The 13,721-nt window shown below is 42.2% G+C and overlaps 3 protein-coding genes across 12 annotated transcripts in view; 2 read left to right on the top strand and 1 right to left on the bottom strand.

Moving 5' to 3' along the window:
- cabin1 (calcineurin binding protein 1) overlaps positions 1-765 on the bottom strand; it is a 41,503-nt gene extending 40,738 nt beyond the window's left edge. For all 9 annotated transcript variants that reach the window (XM_069706676.1, XM_069706677.1, XM_069706682.1 and 6 more), the window contains exon 1: positions 622-765. The gene's annotated coding sequence lies outside the window, so the exon portion shown is untranslated. The remainder of the gene's footprint in view (positions 1-621) is intronic.
- A 1,194-nt stretch (positions 766-1,959) lies between these two features.
- neflb (neurofilament light chain b) lies at positions 1,960-4,559 on the top strand. Its single transcript, XM_069706675.1, has 4 exons — positions 1,960-3,064; positions 3,216-3,340; positions 3,457-3,848; positions 3,946-4,559. Exons 1-4 carry the CDS (start codon positions 1,994-1,996, stop codon positions 4,140-4,142), a joined length of 1,785 nt encoding a protein of 594 aa, XP_069562776.1. The 5' UTR covers positions 1,960-1,993; the 3' UTR covers positions 4,143-4,559.
- Positions 4,560-10,612: 6,053 nt separating this feature from the next.
- Positions 10,613-13,721, top strand: part of dock5 (dedicator of cytokinesis 5) — a 31,972-nt gene continuing 28,863 nt past the window's right edge. For both annotated transcript variants that reach the window (XM_069706674.1, XM_069706673.1), the window contains exon 1: positions 10,613-10,758. In XM_069706674.1, coding sequence (XP_069562775.1) covers positions 10,683-10,758 — 76 coding nt within the window. In that variant the 5' untranslated portion in view covers positions 10,613-10,682. The remainder of the gene's footprint in view (positions 10,759-13,721) is intronic.

The raw sequence follows: 13,721 nt of genomic DNA, 5'->3' as shown, positions 1-13,721 counted from the left end.
ATTTGTGGCAAGGAAGTCTGTCAGATAAATGCACACCCTGCTATCTCCCACTACAAAGAGAAGTACCCCCCCCCACCCCCCACCCCCCAAAAAATCTGTTTCTATTCATCCTAGTACATTTGAGAGAATATATAGATCAACAAAGACAGAAACTAAATGTAATATCTCTACAGATAGGCCTATATCTGACGGCATGGTTGCTTAACACTGCACAACATCTGGTCTCTCATTTGCCAATGCCAGTCATCTGCCTGGTCAACAACAGTACTTCTTATTCTGTAAAAGCAAATGCAAAAGCTTGTCGGGTTAAACGAGCCACTAAACAAGGAGAGGAGCAAAAGAGGGGGCGACCGGCTGAGATCAGCTTGAGACAACTGTTCATCGATAAGGGCTAATGCCACTCTGAACTTAGCCTGGTTAGATGCTCTTTGCGGTGGGACAGAAGTGGCGTTTGTCCTAAACAGACACAACCAGAACTCCGGATAGGGTTGACTAATTTCAAATAACTAAACAGCTCACGTTGTTTCCTCAGCTGGCTCACGTTAGCAGACACGTTACATTCGCTAACGTTAGCTCGTGGTATCCCCGGGCGACCATCGGTTATAAAGCAAGACGACTTACTATTCATTCCCGGTTTAACTGCATTTGTAAAGGTGCGAGTACTTAAGACAAAACAGCAGACTCTCGGAAAACTGCGGCCATGAGGCCCAAAGCAGTTTAGAAACTTCCTTTATCCCGCATCCTTTGTTGTTGTCCACCATGGATGGCGCTGGATGCGTTTGCGTCACTCCATGACGTTTACTACCCGCCAATTAGTAACGTTGTCACTCATTGGTCAATTCCCTGGGGGTGTTTTCATGTGACCAATGATACGTTAGGTTATTGGTTGAACACTGGCAATACACAATACTGAAGTGCCATGTACTGCAAAGGTAAAGGTCCCTGCACGCCCTAAAAAAAAACATTCACGTAATATTTGAAAATACTTTATAAAGAAAATGGACTCTTAAACTTACATTTTTACCTTTTGTGTATTTGCCAAAACAAGTTTTAAAATGGATTAAAATTGTGTCAAAATAGAACTTGAAATGCACACGTATTTATTTGCGGATGTTCTTTTTAAGTTAAGAAAAGCCACATAATGCTGCAGTGGAAGTAAAAAGGGGATCAAACCCTCAACCTATTACTGAGATATTCTACTTTTTAAGTGTGCAGTTCATGTAAGCTAAATCGTGGGATGACCATGTAGGGCATACTTTTTTTTTCTTTTTTTTTAATACATTAGTGTATTCTGCCTAAGATAGTTGTCATCAGCATTTTCTAATGTTTGACTTGCACGGTAAACACACAACCACTAGGGGGCAAACTTTTATCTATAATCACGTAAAATATTTTCTCTGAGAATGAGGTGATACTTTTTTTAATCACAGGATGTTCAAACTGTTTGATCTCCAGCTGATTTCCTTTGCTTTGGTTTACTGTGACACTTCGGATACTTGGACCATAATAATATTTTAATTAAGATTCTCTCTAACACTGCTGCCAAATGATGCAAAACTGTGCAAAGCATGTCTCATCTTTTAAAACAGATGATTTTCTTCCTGTCTTTCATCATGCAGTTTGTGCAGGCACATGACGGATAAATTATGTTGTGAGGATTTATGGTGGCAAATCAACACAACTTCTGCAGTTTGTATGAGTAACAGTATACTGGTTTTGTACTCAGTGACCCTGTCTGTTGCAGTCCCTTGTTGCTCCATCGTAGCTTCACCCCGCCTTCTCCATCCCCCACACTCATCACCACCCCACCCCAGCTCTCCCTTTGCTGAGACTGGCTGGCTGGCACCATTATCAATTCTTTCTGTCAGCATGCTTGCAAAAAATAGCTTACGTCACGGTCATTACTGGCTCTATAAAAGCCAGAGTAAAGCAGATTCACTGTGCAGTCAACCCAGCTACATTCCCAGACATAGAGCAGATCGTCTTTCAAGCCATGACTTCCACCGGCTTTGACCCTTACTTCCCTTCTACTTACAAGAGGAGAGTAGTTGTGCGCACTGCAGGATATGGAGCTGGAGGAGGAATAGGGTCTAGGTCTGCCTACTCCACCCACTCTGCCCCGTTACCCTCCTATGCATCTTCACGCAGAAGTTATCCCACATACACCCGAGCAGCTTCCGGCTACTCCACCGTTCTTTCTGCTCCAGTGTCTGCCGCTGCCACTGAGCTTCGCCTTGACCAAGCCGCCCAAGTCAGTTCTGAGTTCAAATCATTAAGAACCCAGGAGAAGGCTGAGCTGCAGGACCTGAATGACCGCTTTGCAAGCTTCATTGACAGGGTCCATGAACTGGAGCAGCAAAACAAGTTGCTGGAGACTGAACTTCTTCTGCTCAGGCAGAGGCAGACAGCGCCATCCAACCTTCGATCCCTGTATGAGCATGAGATCCGCCAGCTCCGTGCTGCTGTAGATGACGCCCGCCATGAGAAGCAAGCAGCCCAGGACCACAGGGATGAGATGGAGGACGTGCTGAGGAACCTGCAAAAACGCTATGAAGACGAAGTGCTGGGCAGAGAGGAAGCAGAGGGCAGGCTCATGGATGCCAGGAAGGGGGCAGACGAGGCTGCACTGGGCCAGGCTGAGCTCGAGAAAAGAGTTGGGACCCTGCTGGATGAGCTTGCCTTCCTGAAGCGCCTCTGTGAGAGTGAGATTGCAGAGCTGCAGGCCCAAATACAGTATAGCGCAGAGGTGTCAGTGGAGATGGAGGTTGCCAAACCCGACCTCTCTGCCGCTCTTCGTGACATTCGAGTGCAGTATGAGAAGCTGGCTCAAAGAAACCTTCAATCAGCCGAAGAATGGTTCTGCAACAAGATGAATGTGATGACAGTAGGCTCTGCACGCAACACAGAGAGTGCACGCAGCGCCAAAGATGAGGCCGGAGAATATCGCCGGCTGCTCAAATCTAGAACACTGGAGATTGATGCCTGCCGTGAGATGAACCAAACTCTGGAAAACCAACTGCAGGATGTGGAGGAGAAACAGAGTGCTGAGATCTCTGCAATGCAGGTGAGGAACAGAAAGAAACCCTGTGACAAACAAAAGACTGCCAAAATGGCCAGTAATTGAGCAGTTATTGTGCTATTGATGCTCCAACGATTAAATGAGATGTCAGTTGCATTCGAGCCTATATGTGTAACTAATTTTTCTCTTTATACAGGGTACAATAAATCAACTGGAGGATGAGTTGAGGGCAAACAAGAATGACATGGCTCGCTACTTGAAAGATTATCAGGATCTCTTGAATGTGAAGATGGCATTGGACATTGAAATTGCAGCATACAGGTAAGTGTGTTATACACAGTATTTGTAGTGTTTTTTGTGTAATTGTGGGTTTCAAATGAATCCCACCAGTACAAATATTTTAGCATCTCATTTACTTGTTTGCTTTATTCTGTTAGGAAACTCCTTGAAGGGGAAGAGAATCGTTTCAGTGTGGCAGGACCAGGATCTTTTGCTGTTTACTCTCAAGCCATGTATGCTGCTCCATCCTATGGAAGAACACAGTTCTCCATGCAGTCTCAGCTGAGTTCTGCAGCCCCGTACCTGCGGAGCTCCCGCTTGTATACTTCATTGCTCTCCACAGAAGAGCCCATATCCGCAAGCCAAGCACAGCAGGCGGAGGCCAGCCCTCCTGAAGAGGAGGAGGAAGAGCAGGTGGAAGAGGAAGAGAAGGGGGAAGAAGAGGAGAAGCTGGAAGATGAGAAGGAGGAAGAGGAGGCAGAGGATAAAGAAGGGGTAGAAAAAGAGGAAGACAAACAAGAAGAGGGAGAGGAAGAAGCAGATGGAGAAGGTTAGTGTGGTGATTTTGTTTAATTGACATGTGCATGTGAATAGTAAGAAATTAATTCTAACTTGTATCTCTTCTCACATAACTTTGGGAAATGAAGAGGGTAAGGCAGAGGATGGAGAAAAAGAAGACGAGGAGGAAGGAGGAGAGGAGAGCCAACCTCAAGAGGATGAAGATGCTGAGCAGAAAGAAGAGGAAGGTGATGCAGAGGGTGAAAAGGAGGAGGATGAAACTGAAAAAGAAGAGGAGGCGGAGGCTGAAGAGAAAAGTGAAAAAACAACCGATAAAAAAGTGTAATGTTTAAAAAAAATACCTGCCAGCCTCTAGCTAAAGGATGTTCAAAAATGTTCGGTGCTCTTTCTGCAGAAATGTCTCACTCAAACCAAATGAAAATCTCTTTAAATCAGAAGTGTTGGCGAACTTTGCTTCTGTATGATCAACTTAATTGACGCATAGCATGTATGCACCTGTGCACACTGTAACAGCAAAGATATAAAACAATGTAAAAAGTACTGATGAAGACGGGATGAGTCAGGAAATTCTGCTTTGTGGAGATTTGTTTGCCGGTACTTTACTGTCACCAAAATATGCTTGAACAGGTGTCTATATCTGCAACACCCAGTTTGAAATGCCTTACTTCAACTCCTCACTGAGTGCTTTAAGTCAATGATGTGCTGCATTGAACTCCAATAAACCCTTGAAGCCTTGTCGACCTAGAGCATGCTCCAGGCTTTTCATTTTCATTGTACAACAAACAGTTGCATTAAAGTGTCAAATCAAATAACATTTAGCATAAATAAACCCATGAGCAGAACATTTTAATTTTGTGACCAAATTCTGTGACTCACTTTCACAAACAAGGGCAGAGATATGAACTTGCTCATTGCCTGGGAGCTCGTTTTTCATTCAGGAGTTACAACAAAATGCTTCTTTCTTACTGAGATGTTGATACAGGTTAATAGGAAAAGTACATAGATGCCAGCCAAAGGGACTTTGGTTCTATCTACATTGTTAAATCTGGCCACAATTGACTGGAATGGAGGGCTGCAGCAAACTAGCACAGTCAGCAAGTTGGCATTGTTGGTCTGTTTCAGCAAAAGATACCAAGCCAATTAAAATACATTAAAAGAACAGCTTATTTAAGACAAAATCACAGTTTCATCAGACAGTATTGGTTTACATCGGTCTACATGACAAGGCCAATAAAGCCTGGTAAGATTTGTAGTGACTTACAAAACCCATGTCTGATGTAAAAGACTTGAGTTACAGTCGCGTTTTTGTCTTTATTTGAAGTCAGCAGGTCGCCTCCTTCCTGATGTGTCTCTGTGTGATCAGTGAGCTGACACCGGTGTTTTTCCTGCTGCCTCACCCTCATCCCCATCACTGTCCATAAATCAGGGTGCTCTGAAACCTTTATGACTCAGCTAGTCTGCTGCACCAAAGAATCTGGCCAAGTGTCAACTCACGCAGAAAAGCAAGAGGAGAGGAAAAGAGGGACCAATTTCATTATTTCATTAGGGAGAGAGCGAGAGAGAGATTGAGGGTGAATTGGGGAGGGGGAAGGAGAGAGGAGAAGGAGAGAAATATATCACTGATTTAAACCTTGACAGAGGACAGACTGCTTTTTATCCTGCAAAGAGGTGGAGGAACCAGAGGCTTCCTTTAGGCATTTGCAGAGATGCAATTCCTATCACTTAAGTGAACCCTGAACACACACACACACTCTCTCCAGCTGTCTTCTCACTGATTTAGAATAACACAAGGACAAGAGGATGTTAAGGGAAGAGGTTATTTTTAATGCGTCTGTCGCACGCTTTGAAATATTGCATCATCTTATAATTATAACATAAGCACAAATATGCACTTTTAGTCCATATTGTAGATGTTCTATTCTATCTGGCATGTGCAAAGGCAATGCCCCAAACATTTTGCAATGTCCTCCTCTTCCTCTCCATCCTGCTTGTCCTCAGTTTACCCCACCCTGAACAGGACCACATTATCCTCCTCCTGCTGTTGCTCTCAAATGGAACAATAAGACTACAACCAGTCGAAAGGAGCACTCAATTTAATTGTAAGGGATTCAACTTTACAATGAATTTGGCTTTGCTGTGCACACACTTTTCATTACTTAAAGAGATAGCAATACTGTATATGTTTGTGTAATGGAATTAAAAGTGAACTAATGATATACTGCTGTCTGGATTGTAATACACAAACACTGCAGGCAGAATGCTGAAGAAATGATAAAGCTCTTTACAACAGATACAGTAAACCACCAGAAGGATGTACACTCTCCCACTTGCTGGTCATACAGCTAGGGAGGCTTGCATGGCTTTGTGTGTGTGTGTGTGTGTGTGTGTGTGTGTGTGTGTGTGTGTGTGTGTGTGTGTGTGTGTGTGTGTGTGTGTGTGTGTGTGTGTGTGTGTGTGTGTGTGTGTGTGTGTGTGTGTGTGTGTGTGTGTGTGTGTGTGTGTGTGTGTGTGTGTACAGTATGTGTGTTGGTGCATCTCGGGGCACAGTGGGACACAGATCCTCAGTAAACATAACATATCAAAGCACGCCTGTGTTGTTTTTTCTCACATTTCATCTTTCAGATATTGAGTTCCAGCCTCTGTTTCATTTGTCACATTTGGGCTGCGAATGGACCGGTATATAAATCTGATTACTCTCTCCCTCTTCTGGGCATACACTATGTCAGAGGGAGGGAGGCCCATCACTGCGGCCCACTGAGATCCCCCAGACTTACGATCCTTTCATGAAAAAGAATGAGCCGGAGGTGCAAGTAGGAGACATCGACAAAACTGAGCTTCCTGTAAAACAGATAGTAAAAGGTGTCAGTATGGTACAGTTACACAACAAAAGTGACATAACAGGAAACTACAAAAGTCAGTAACACATTTTTACTAATCTCACTGACTCCCCAATAAAAACTTCCACACCTAAATATGACAGTGACGATGTAACGTCATCAGATTTTTTCAAAATGACTGACAATTTGATGGTAATCTATTCCTTGCATTTAATAGCACATTGTGTAAAGTATGTGGCTTTGCCTCAGACTCATGAAACATTGTCTACAAAAGAGTGTCAACTTTCCATTACAACCAATGCATATCATGTTTCAGGAGCATACAGCATACACTGATTTGGACTGTCAGAAATCCAATCCACAAACCAGAGAACCAGCAACACAGGTTGTTTTTTGGTTTTGTATTCAACCCCACATGTTAACCTTTAAGTTTGATGAAGTTAAAGCTGAGGTACAGTTATAAAATTCTGCACTTTAATGTCCAGACATAGGCACATGCAAAAGAAAAACGTTTTTATTTTGGCTCTTCTGATAAATACTGGAGCAATAGAATAAAACAGGAGCTGTTGCTTTCCATGCCCTTGGAAAGATGATACATCCACCTTGAAAAAAGCACTTGTCATCCTGATAATGGATTTTAAATTGTGGGAGGGAGAGTGCAGTCCTCTCAGGCTCTGGTCCAGACAGTGATTGTGGTCACACTGCAGTCTCCCTTTTTGGATGTCACACAGCCATGCTTTGTCTCCACATTAAAAAAAAAAAAAAAAAAAAAAAAAGGAAAAAAAAAAAAAAAAATCTAGATACAGCAAGAGTTGTGGCTCCCTCTGCTGATCTGAGAGAATCACCTAATTAAAAGCCTGTGTGGAAAGAGCCTTCACATTGGTTGGAAAACAGCAGATGGGGACTATTTCATTTAAAGATGTTGCACTCCAATTCTAAAAATAGACACTTACTTCTGCTGGTGTACATACAGCTTAGCTCCAGTTTTCAGATGGCTTTATATGCCCACTACAGTGTTAGACAGAATGCTTCACCGAGTCAGATGGAGACACATGGGGGAGCCTCAGGGTACATCCTCTCTCTTGCAGCTCAACCTGGAAATGAAATGTTAGACGTGTGGATATAAATGTGCTAAAACTACCTTCCATAATCAAATACAGTGATCGCATGTACCAACGCTATATACAGTATTTCCTTCAATCATATTTGTATTTCCTCATACCGGTCTGAAATTAAAATGCTATAATGCAAAATGACAGTTTATCTGGCTTGCATCATTCACAAACTGCGGTGACACACATGCAGTATCTGACATCATGCAGCAAGTGTAAGAAGTAAAAAAAAAAGAAAAACAGATAGGTTGCTGTAGAAAAGCAGAAAAGTTTGAATATAACTTTGTGCAACAAACTGCAACATCAACCTCTGCCTCAGGATGCTGGGTCTTTTTGCATAAACAGTGCATTGACCTATCGTCACAGCCCTGCTGGACTGAGCAATTACCTGAATCTGAAGCCAAACAACCAGGTGGATGCCCATGCACAATTTGCCTCTAGCGTCATGCGGTTCTGGCTGTGGACCCATAAATCCATTAGGCTTTTTGTCTGCTAGTGTCTCAGGAATTGGACACCCCAGTGGGGGCTATACGCTTCTGTCTTTAAATCCTTTCCACTCAGATGTCTCTGAAGAATTGTATTACCTCAAATCATACAAGAGAGAGTTTAGTCATGTCAGGTCAGGTCGAGCTTTATTTATATGCTATATTTAATACATATGGATGCTCACGTGCATCCTATAAAAATAAAACACACACACACGGCTATTCAAATGGTATAGGAAGGTGGATGGTTGACACCTTCATATTTATTATGATTTTAACTGTCTGTCATGGCAGATCTTCATTTATTTGTTTGGTGACACACTGAGAGGCCCTTAGGCAAAGTAAACGGACAGTAAGGACAAAAACAACACCTCCATCTCTCTTGTTTTCATCTACAATCGCGACAGACTACTTCTTCTTCACTGTCAAACAGAAAGTGAGAGCAAATAGTCTTTACATTCCAGCTGTTCTGGCTCTGTGTCCAAATGTGCACCTTTTTCGATTTAACCCTTCTCACATGGTTGGGTTATAGATTTTATTTTTGTTTCAGCTTGTTTTATCAGTAAAATACTGCACCTAGTCCAGGAGTTAGGATGTCTGAGATATAAGACAACCTGATCTAAATTTGAAGATGACAGGTTCTTGTTAAGACTCAGCCTGTCTGCTCCTGTTGCTTATGGAGCATTTAACTCCACATGAACTCTGAAGTTGAACTCTGCTTGTCAAGTTGTCACCAAATTATGTTAAAGTGTGCACACACACATCAGTGAAGCACAATGTGAATTTAAAGATTCCCTTGTAAAGATTATGTGGAGTAAGAAACAATGTTGTAGTCGCATAGACGTTGATGTTTAAATTACCACAGCACAAAACACAATAACACAAGTTAGCTGAGGTTTTGTCAGGGACAAACAGTCCACTGTATGCAATAGCCCAAAGCAGTCAGGTGATGGCAATATTGCATTCCTTTTCTGCAGGTTTCATTGTTTTTAACTTCTGATAGCGGAAAAGCAACTCTTCACCTTTGATATGAGAGATTCAGCCTTGAGGAGAATCAGAGGTAAAAAGTCTGTGATCAGATGTGAAGCCCAAACACTCAGCAAGCACCTGCAGCTCAGCTCAGAAATAGGTCACAATAATCGTGTGTAACGGCTCAAATCCTAACCTTGGAAATTCTACATATAGCTGCAAAATACGTCTCGACTCCCTGATATTCAGGATGGACTCAGTCAGTATAATTGAATCCTTTAGCTGTGCAAGAAAAAGAAAAAAGAAAATACGCTGCTGGGTATGAAAAATGAAAAGAACTCTCAGGTTCATGCTTTTGTGTAACTTTGCTTTATGTGTAACAAATAAAAATGTTACATCTGAAAGCAGAAATTCTTCATTCTGGTTGAATTGATTATGTTTTGGCCATGGCAAAGCCTCTAATGGTGCTATTTTGTTGTTGCCATAACTTCAATAGCTTTGTGTCCTTTGCAAAATAATTAGATTCAACAATAGCACTCGGTCAGACAATGCTATGTTGTGCTACTAACTCACCACAAGCTGTGTTTTTGAAGCAGTCATATCAAAATAGATGGGGAAAAATAAATAATGAACATGGCCTTGTCAAAGGGAACAACTAAAGCATTGGATGGCTGCACATTATTGACAGCACCATTTGGTTGACCGGTGGCAGCAGAGAAATAAACACACATGATGGGCAAACAAAAGGCTAAGTGGGCTACCAGAGCTCAGAGCCAGCAGCTGTAAATTATTTCACTGGGCAGGAAATGGTGGGGGCTGGTATTTGTGAGTCTCATCTCAATGATAGACAAGTCAACACTTTTGTTTTGGCCAAACTGGGCTACCATATGTTTCTCTTAGTCCACATCAAATACAGCCTATGTGAGAATGTCTTGTTCATTTGTGCCCACTCTGATTACAGCAGGATCTCCCTTGAAAGGCATTTTGCAATTCAGCCTCACTTCGAATTAATAACAATAACTTGCTAATCATTTATTTATGACACGTGTGATTTATAACTCTGGTTTCAATTAATTATTCTCCTCCAGGTTGTCAAATTCTGTGCCAGTAGCCTATTAAAGGTGAAGTGCCAGGAGTCCTTGAAGCAAAACGAGGGATAGTTCAGTCTCACTATAATTTTCCTGAATTCAATTTGAGCTCATTTGAGGATTTATGAGGACCTGTTGCAGTTATCGATTGACTGATGTCTGGGGCAAAATAGCTTCTCGGAGAAGGATCCTGGAGAGAAACCCTTGGCGTGTTATTGAGGGGGTAGTTTGGGAAGCCCGTGGTTCACGCCTATCCCCTTCTCTCCTCTCCTCTCCCCTCCCCGTTTAGAAGTCATGATGGCGGAACTGTAGACTTCGGGACGAGCAGGAGTGGTGCCCGTCCTCGTTCAGCAAGTGTATATAGTTATTTATTCATGCAGCCAGCTTTACACCTTTTTCCCCCCGCTATGACCCGTTGGATTCCCACCAAAAAAGAGAAGTACGGAGTCGGTAAGTGCACAAACGAAACTACGTGTGTTTTGCTGTTGGAAAACTCGCGTGAGTGAGTGAAGTCCCAGCAACTTCAAGAGAAACGGGGACTCAGTGAAGTTGGGAAACACAAATTACTGGCGACTTTTGTTGTTGTTGTTGTTGTTGCTGCTGCTGCTGCATGGCGGGTATTAACACATGTTGCCCAGAGCTGGATTTCACCAGCTTTTTCTTCATTATTCCAGGGACCTCGACATTTACCCTCCTGTTTGTGCCTGTGACTCCATATAGCGTTTGGTTTTTAGTAAGAAGTTGCTTACATAATGGTCCATAATAGGTGGTGAGGAAAAGTGGAACAGAGCCAGGAGTTCAATGAGCATACCAGTCATTCTTGTGCTTAATCTCACTGAGCTTGTCTCGGTGAAGTTACAGTGATCTTAAATTAATCCTAATTTCGCTGAAAGGTCCTTTTATAACCCCTTCAAGGACTCCTGTAGGCCCCCACATGGGAGCCACTGCGGTGACTGCACTTGATGTGAGATGAGAAATTATAATCAGAAAAGACATGAGAGGAACTGGGTCGACAAGTGGTATAGGGCTACACTTACACAGGGTTTTACCTTTTATAAATGTAATGACCTATGACCAGGAAGCATATTTTTGTGCTCCTCACTATATTTCAAGACCTCAAAGTCTTGCAGTAAGGTGTGGCCCTGTCACCTACTTTTGTGTCTCTACTGTTCGTACTATCAGGTCGCCCTCCACACCCTGAAGGTAAATCATCACTGTTGTGTGCCAAATCCCTTTCAGGTTTGCTTTAATTACTTTATAGCCAGCACAGGTTGGCAGGTCATTGGTTATCAGTATGACTCACTGGTATTTCTTTGCTCAAAACTGCAGACACTTTTACCAAGTGTTTCCTGGTGTACGGCTGATGTGCTACACATGAAGGAAACCCCACTTGTGGGGATAGTGAATAGTTGATATGAATCAGAGCCCAGGACTGAAATAGCATGGCTGTGTACTCTAACCTGGATCCTCTCATTGACTTTATCTTAGATTTAGTTTTGTGTGTGTTGTGACTAAAAACAATTTGAACCCACGATTTTAGGTGGGTATGTAGTACTCGGCCGCACACACACATCCCCCCTGGTTACATATGACCTTGTTTTAGCAGCTGATGTTGAGGAATTTATTATGTTAATCCTTTTAGATCCCAGTGTGGTGTTCAAAACTGTCGGCGGCTTGATAGTGAGGACTGTGCCATTCTCCTGCCATTCGCCTCAGAAACATGGGAAGAAGTCACTAACACTGTACTTAATCCTTAAAATGCCATCAGACCCTGTACAAGGGCTTACATTTTTAATCCGATTAGTTAACCCCGCCTGCGCTCAAATACAGGCAACTATGTTTTGGGATGAAAGAAGAGATTGTAAGGTCTCTGATAATATCAGTTATACCATTGCTCGCTAACAGGGAAATGTGGATAATTTGGGGCTTAAGATATCACAATCTTTAATGGTGAATTTGTGTCACCATCATAATTGGATAGCTTCTTAATTTTCATATCTTGAGGAAAAAGACCAAGAGGTGCAAAAGATGCATTGATATCAGCAGGTTTTGGGAAGTGATGATGTGAACATGAGATGCGCGAGTCAGCTCAGGTAATGTCCCTTCAGTCATCATCGGTTGGGACTTGGAGTATTAAAGAAGTTGGTTTACTTGACCTTTGTAAGTGCTCCTCATCTCTGCTTGGGGCTACATTAGCTGCTACTATCATAACACACTCTGTGCTAATCTCCCAAAGGTGAATAAAGAACAAGTGCATACCAGATTACATGATGGCACATCATCATTTATTCAAATTAAAGTTGCTCAGTGGTGCATATGCTGAACAGGTTTCCCAAGTGTCCTTCATGAGGTGCCCAGATGTTTTGCACACTCCCGATATTTTGGGGCCATAGACCATGCACATTATCGCATATCTCAGTCGAGCATGTAAGGAGCATGTGTGACTGAGATTCCCGCCAGATTACTTCCTGTTCGCTCCCTGTTTACATGAGTAGGATAAAACTAAATGATCATATGGCTCTTCTAGACTGTCCAAGTGATACTGGACGAAATGCAATAAATTCTAATATTGTTTGGTTGGGTTTATAACGCTCAGAAAATGTATTTACTGCTTTACAGCAGTTCCTTTTCCAAAGATTATGTGTATGGGGGTAAAATACTTTTCAGCCTCTTGCATCACGTGATGAATGCGGAGGTTGTAGTAACGTAGTTTGGCCACTCTGCCAAAATCGCCGCACAACTCGGCACTATTCATGAGAGCTTTGAATCTCCAACCAGTTTGCCGTTGAGTTGCCTTGTGGGTAATGTCGGCCACAGCTTTTGACAAGTAAGAGTAACGAGCGGAATAAGAAAATAAGTTGCCTGGTTGTCCTGGATCAGTTTTGATCCTTTTCAAAAGTGTCTATTGTGGGTCTGACAATATTATTTAGCCACAATGCTAAATCAGTTGCCCTACTTGATTAAAGAGCCCCCTTCAAAGATAAATACCCATAAACACATTGTTTTGAATGATCAGATGTGTCTGACAGGGTTTTACTCCAAAACACAATTAGATAAACCAGATAAGAATTCTTAAAAGAACATTTACTTTTATTCTCCTAAAGAAAAATGTTCAACATGCAAGTGTGTTTTATTTTGGAAATTAAACCACTTGATGAGTTATCCCACTTTACTGAAAATTACATTATTATACATATGTGCACTGAAGGCATTATGTGCCCACATCACACTTGATTGACTTCTAAACTAGGAGAGGAGACCTTTAGCAGAGGAATATGAGATGACGTCCAGGCTTCCAAGTGATGCAACAAATTGCAGTTTAATGTAATTCATATCAAGGGATTTAAACTGCAACATTTCATCCATCAAAACAAACTCCTGGAGCTTACATGTTCTATTAATGTGAGATAATA

The sequence above is a fragment of the Brachyistius frenatus genome, unplaced genomic scaffold (assembly GCF_029030835.1).
Source record: "Brachyistius frenatus isolate BFR_SWC_R1_liver_20210118 unplaced genomic scaffold, ASM2903083v1 Contig_64, whole genome shotgun sequence".
Classification (NCBI taxonomy): Eukaryota; Metazoa; Chordata; class Actinopteri; family Embiotocidae; genus Brachyistius; species Brachyistius frenatus.
Note: the sequence above shows the minus strand (reverse complement) of the source record. Positions and strands in the feature narration are given on the sequence as shown.